Here is a 6880-nt window from a genome sequence, read left to right as displayed (position 1 = left end):
GCTTAATTCAGCACTCTACGATTTCTACCCAACTTCACTAATCCCTTTCAATTAATTAATAATAATTCGAAATAATAAAAAAACAACAATAATTATACAATCAAAGAAAACAGACTTGGACAAGAAGAACAACAAAAAAGGAACAAGAACAACAAAAAGATAATACAAAACCTCACTAAAGAAAAAAACAGAAAACCAAAATTGATTCCATTGGGTGTTGGAATATTTACAACACAGAGAAAAGAACAAGGAGGAGACACACAGACAGATGAATAGAAAAAGTGTCAATTATCGCCTTTTTTCTTGGTTTTTTTTTCTTTTTTGTCAAAAATAAGTCGATAAAAGATGTTAAAAGATTCTTATGCTTACCAAAAAGTGAGGCTCGTTACCATGGGAATGATAGGTGAAAATAAAGAAAGGAACTTAATCCATGAAAACAGAAGGGACAAACCCCACACATTTTTTTCTGGCAAGTAGTTAGTATTTTATTATTTTGAAAAAATAATTTTAGTTTAGGAATTTAGCAAACATATACAATGATCATTGATAAAAAAATCTTCATTTACCATTCCATTGATAGACTGAGGAAGCTTTTTAGTAATTTGTTAAACCAAAGCATTAATAAATGGAAACAAACAGAACAATTTTATGTATCTAAATGGTTAGTATTTCACTGTATTAGTTGTACTACAAACAATTATATCTACTTACATGGTCAGTATTACACAGTACTAGTTGTACTACAAACTATTATATCTATGTTGTTTAGTATTTCATTGTACTAACCATACTTCTAAACATTATATTTACATATATGATCAGTAATTTTACTGTACTAGTTGTATTACTAATTATTATATATACATATGTGGTTAATATTTCATTGTACTATTTGTAATACTAACTATTTTCTCAATATGTGAGATCAGTATTTCATTGTACAAGTTATACTACTGACTATTAAATCTATATAAAAAGGCTCTTACACCAACTCAACAATACATTCTAAAAATAAACAATCACATCATCAAAATCTTGATGCAAGATAATGTATGATTAATTCAAAACAATATGAATAAATAAGCATTGCATTTGATGGAGTTATCTGAATGCTAAAGGGCTAATTCTGCCAGCCATTGTGGTCGGTATTTGCATGTAATATCTAACATCTGTCACATTGAAAAACACAAGGCACAAAGCTAATCATCTCACCCTCTTGGATAATATGTCCAGGTAATATTTAATCTTTGCAGACCTACTGAACCGACCAATGCTAGTCAACTAGCCATTGGTCAGTTTTTCAGAAACCAGTGGTGGTGGAGTTACTTTTGATACTAACACTCAGTATATTACTTCAGGTGGACAGTTTAGTGTTGACAATTGGCAGAATGCCTATGACGAGTATTTGACAGAATTTGACTATGTGCACAAAGCATTTGACAGTATTTGATTGACTGTGCTGAGTATTTGGCAGTCACTGACATTACTTGACTATCTGCATTGACAGTATTTGACTGTCAGCACTGAGTACTGAACAGTAGCTGATAGTAGTTGACTGTCAGCATTGAGTAGTTGACAGTATTTGACTGTCAGTATTGAGTATTCAACAAAAGTTGACAGCATTTGACTGTCGCCATCGAGTAACTGACAGTATTTTACTGTCAGCATTAAGTATTTGACAGTAGTTGATTGCCAGCATTGAATATCCAACAGTTGTTGACAGTATTTGACTGTTAGCATTGTGTATTTGACAGCCACTGACAGTATTTGACTAAGTACTATGAATCTTAACAGTCATTCATTGTATTTGACAGGAAATAATTTAATTTATTAATTACAGAAAGGATGAAAGACAAACTACCCTAGCAAGCTTTGAAAGGTTGTAACCAAATGCTGCCATCATTAGGGCAGTGGACTGGCAGAAGGGTTAGAGCAACAGACAAAATGCCTTACATTATTTCTTCCAGCGCTTTATATTTTGAGTTCAAGTACTGTCAAGGTTAACTTTGACTTTCAGAGTCAATAAAATACCAGTCAAGTACTAGGTCAATAGTACAGACTAACACTTTCCCCTCAAAAATTGCAGGGCTTGTACTTAAATTAGAAACAATTGTTAACATCATCATCATCATCATTATCGTCATAAGGACAATGACAATGAGGTCTTTATTGTGGAAATTGTGGATCATTTTACAAATTATTTGTGAAACTTTTTCTATAAATAAAACTCCATGTCTATTGATCAATCAGATCCATGTTGTTTTTACTTTATTGATGAGGTTCATTACAGCAGAAACATGTCTATTGTTGTTACCAACTCCACTAACAAAAACATCAGATTTTCCTTTAAGCATAAATATTTTTAATTAGTTCTCAATTTCACTGAAACTACCTCACTTTTCCTCCATGAGTCTCAAACCAGTAGTGCTACATTAATATTTTCTTTCTACAATAAATAAAAGTTTTAATTCCTCAAAAATTTTTATTTTTTATTTTTGTCTTTCCATACAAAAATGCTTTGCGTTGATGATAGATCTTCATGGTTTGAAGATTAACAGAAAGACCAGCAAAGCCTACATGCAAAGCCGAAGCTGCAATGGATAATACCATCCGGTACCTATCATTTTCATCTCTTCTCCAATTGCTGCAGGACTTTTCTTCCTGCTTCTACTGAGTAGAGCACAGGGGCTCAGCAGACTAAGATGTTGCGGTGACCAGCAAGCTGTTTGATTTACATTGAAGCAGCCTTCTTCTAGGTGAAATGCTTTACAGAGAGCTCCAGCTTACCCAGGAATCGCTGGAAGATTGTCAAAGCAGACATTGGACTCCTATAACTTCTGTACATCCGTCCAGATATCATTTATCTCAAGCTTTATTTAAATTATTTCTTTTAAATCAGTTTTTTATTCATTTATTTTTTATTTTTTATACTGTTATTCTAATTCATCATTTCTAACAGAGGCAAGGTGACAGACATATTGCTGCATTTAATAAAATCTAAATGGTTTTAAACTGTTTTGAACTTCTCAAACAATAATGAAAAGAGAAGAATTCTATGAATACAAATTCTATTTTGCTTCTTCATTGATAAAGATGGGGAGGTACCCCTTAACTGTCCCTATTTTGGGGAAGGAGGAATTTTGGTATTTGTCATTATAAACCCTTTTGTTTATCACGTTTCTGTTGAAATACACTATTATCTTTGTTTCGATTAATTTTGAGAAAATATTGAAAAATTTAATTAACATTGTCCTTATTAACCATTTTTTTTTTTTTTTTAATGCATTGGTTTTGTTTCAATTAATTTTGAAAATAGCAAAGAATTTACGCAAAAAACTTAAGTTATTATTAACCATTTGTTACCATATTTCTGCTGAAATACACTGCTTTTATTAGAATTTGAAAACACTGAAGAATTTGTCGTTATTAACCTGGTGTATGGAACAGATATTAACATGAAATGTTGATGGAAGATATTAATTTAGATTATTTAAACCATTTCGTTACCATATCTCTGTGGAATCACACAGTCTTTGTTTCACTTTATCTTGAAGATAATGAAGAATTCTAATACAAGAACTGTCATTATTAAGTTGGTGTTTAGAAGATAAATTAAACATGGAATTTTCATGCAAGGTTTTAAGTTAGGTCTCTTTAAAACAGGGAGTTAGTATCATAGAATCATCGGTGTTCTCAAGTGACTTGGTATCTGTCAGTTTAGGGACCACAGGTTTAACCAATTTGGGAACAGATGACACAGCAGACATGTATTGTGTTAGTATATATTGTATTAGATGTAAAAGTGAAAGTGAAAGGAGAAGTAACGTAAGTAGGAGGAGGAGGTTAGAGAGTGAAAGAGTTAAGTGGGAGGAAGGTCAAGAGACACTGGCCAGAGGTTTAAATGTCTGGAAAAGCAGTGGAGGGTTAGAGAACTGCAGTGGTACCAAAGGTGTTTGGTTTGGTATGACGAAAGGAAAGAAACTGGACTTCCAATTAATTACTGACCTATATTCGGTCTCTGTGGCAGAGTCACGGCCAGAATCTTGACCCAGTGAGCAGAATGATGCCGTCGATGAGACAACACGATCCGTGGCGACAGTCATGTTGGTTTGGTCGGATTCAATTGATTGTCGTGCACTTGATGTGGCACTCCAGTTACCTGCAAACAAAGAGAATAAATAAGTATAATCAAATTATGACAATAATCAAATAATAATAATAATAATAATAATAAAAATCATTAAAAAAATATTCAGACAAATACATAACAAAAACACCAGGACTTACAAATATATATAACATACAGAAAATTGCACTACTGGGCACTGCACACATCCTACGCAAAACACTTTCAATACAGTAACCATAAGAGCACCACAGCAAACCACAGCACATACCCAAGGCACACAGAGCTGCGCTCGGTAGTGAAGTGAAAGCATGCTATAAAAATAAAACTACTGAATAATAATAATAATAATTGCAGTATGGAAGATGTTTGTAAGCCATTTAAGAACACACAAAAACCATTTGTTTCACTTTAACATTTAAATTTAATTTGTGGCAAAATATTTTTGTCATTCTGAAACTGCAACCTGTTCACTGACAAAACTTCGGTTGCGGTTTCAAGGCGATTTTTTATTCTTTTTCATTCTTTTACTTGCTTCAGTCATTTGACTGTGGCCATGCTGGAGCACCACCTTTAGCCGAGCAAATCGACCCCAGGACTCATTCTTTGGAAGCCTAGTACTTATTCTATCGGTCTCTTTTGCCGAACCGCTAAGTTACGGGGACGTAAACACACCAGCATCAGTTGTCAAGCGATGTTGGGGGGACAAACGCAGACACGCAAACACACACACACACACACACATATATATATATATACGATGGGCTTCTTTCAGTTTCTGTCTACCAAATCCACTCACAAGGCTATGGTCGGCCCGAGGCTATAGCAGAAAACACTTTCCTAAGATGCCACGCAGTGGGAATGAACCTGGAACCATGTGGTTGGTAAGCAAGCTACTTACCACACAGCCACTCCTGCGATGAAAATATTTTGACACGAATTAAATTCAAATAGTGAAGTGAAACTCACAGCTTTTGCGTGTTTTTAAATGGCATACAAACATCCTCTACGCTACAATTGCTTTTGTTTCAACACATGATCTCAGATTAAGTCACTTGCTATGCAAGTACATCTCCATAATAATAATAATGATAATATTGGTTTCAAATTGTGGTAAATCGATTACATTAACTCCAGTAATTATTTTATCGACCCCAAAAGGATGAAAAGCAAAGTCAATCACAGTAGAATGTAAAGACAGACAAAAATATTGATAAGTATTTTGTCCAGCATGCTAACGGTTCTGCCTACTCTGCCGGATGAAAGAATAGCAGCGTGATGATTCTCATAATGGATACAATCAAGAACAAGTTCCATCCAACTTTTCCTTGTGTAACTCCATAACTTAGAGACACTGGCACATTAAATAAGTGTTTACCCCCTTTATATCATTTAAACCAAGAAGTTTGCTTCCTAATCACATGGTTCTGGGTTCAGTCCCATTGTGTGGCACCTACTATGGCCTCAGGCTGACCAAAGCCTTGTGAGTGGATTTGGTAGGTAAAAACTGAAAGTAGCCTGTAGTGTGTGTGTGTGTGTGTGTGTGTGTGTCTGAGTGTATGTGTGTCTTTGTGTCTATGTTTGTCCCCCACCACCACTTGACAACCAGTGTTGGTGTGTCTTAACATTCTTTGCATCCCCATAACTTAGTGGTTCGGCAAAAGAGACTGACATAAGTGCCAGGCTTAAAAAAAAATAAAATAAGTACCAAGTTCAATTCATCCAACTAAAAATTCCCCAAGGCGGTGCCCCAGCATGGCCACGGTCTAATGGCTGACATAAGTACCAGGCTTAAAAAATATAAAATAAGTACCAAGTTCAATTCATCCAACTAAAAATTCCCCAAGGTGGTGCCCCAGCATGGCCACGGTCTAATGGCTGAAACAAGTGAAAGATAAGAGATAAAAGATATCTGGCCCAAATATTCTACATGTTTTACGTTTGAACCAACCAGATCTGGCCTCTCACACCTACCTTACAACGTCATTCTAAAAGTAAACAATGATATCACCAATATCTCAAAGCTGAGATAATGCCTGATTAATTCGAAACAATGTGAATAAATAAGGATTACATTTGACAGAGAAATCTGAATGCTAAAGGGTTAGAGGGGTTTCTTACATTAACACAAGACAAGGCGGGAAATTTCGGTGAGTAGTACATTTAATCAAACTGGTGCGGATACGTGAGCAGAATTTGCTGACCACTGTATGAATGAAGGTCAAACTGACCACAACAGGGATTGAACTCATGATTATAGAGAAGCTAAGCTCCGTAAGATTCTGATGAAAATGTTGTTTCTGATATAGGCACGATGCAAGACATTTCGAATTCGATAGGGTAGAGTTAGTGTAATGGGGTACAGTTGGTGGTCTGTGGTGGTTTGTCTTGATTAGGGAGACATCAGAAGATCTAATGATAATATAGGTAGTGATGACTAGAGAAGGGATTGGGTTTGGAGGTGAGGAACACAGAAAGTGTGTGTGTGAGGGAGAGAGACAGAGACAGACAGACAGACACAACCAGTGAGAGAAGGAGGTGAAGGACAATTAATGGTAGCAGGACATTAACTTGCATCTCAGCAGTATTCGTGTGGGAAGGGTACCAGAAAGGATCTGAAGGTGGGGTATAATTGAAAAAGGTGTTGTGTGCATTGGAGTTAGGGTTAGGGGAAGAATTGAGAGAAAGATGAAGACTGATATCTTCAATGAAGGATGAGAAATGGTTAACCAATGGGTGGTGGGTGGTGGTGGG

The 6880-nt window shown here is 35.4% G+C and overlaps 1 protein-coding gene across 3 annotated transcripts in view; it reads right to left on the bottom strand.

Annotated features, from left to right (window-relative positions):
- The window catches only part of LOC106873194 (probable serine/threonine-protein kinase DDB_G0282963), a 95239-nt gene that overhangs the window by 9702 nt on the left and 78657 nt on the right, over positions 1-6880 (bottom strand). For all 3 annotated transcript variants that reach the window (XM_014920432.2, XM_052974186.1, XM_014920433.2), the window contains one exon: positions 4006-4159. In XM_014920432.2, coding sequence (XP_014775918.1) covers positions 4006-4159 — 154 coding nt within the window. The remainder of the gene's footprint in view (positions 1-4005; positions 4160-6880) is intronic.

The sequence above is a fragment of the Octopus bimaculoides genome, chromosome 18, assembly GCF_001194135.2.
Source record: "Octopus bimaculoides isolate UCB-OBI-ISO-001 chromosome 18, ASM119413v2, whole genome shotgun sequence".
Classification (NCBI taxonomy): Eukaryota; Metazoa; Mollusca; class Cephalopoda; order Octopoda; family Octopodidae; genus Octopus; species Octopus bimaculoides.
Note: the sequence above shows the minus strand (reverse complement) of the source record. Positions and strands in the feature narration are given on the sequence as shown.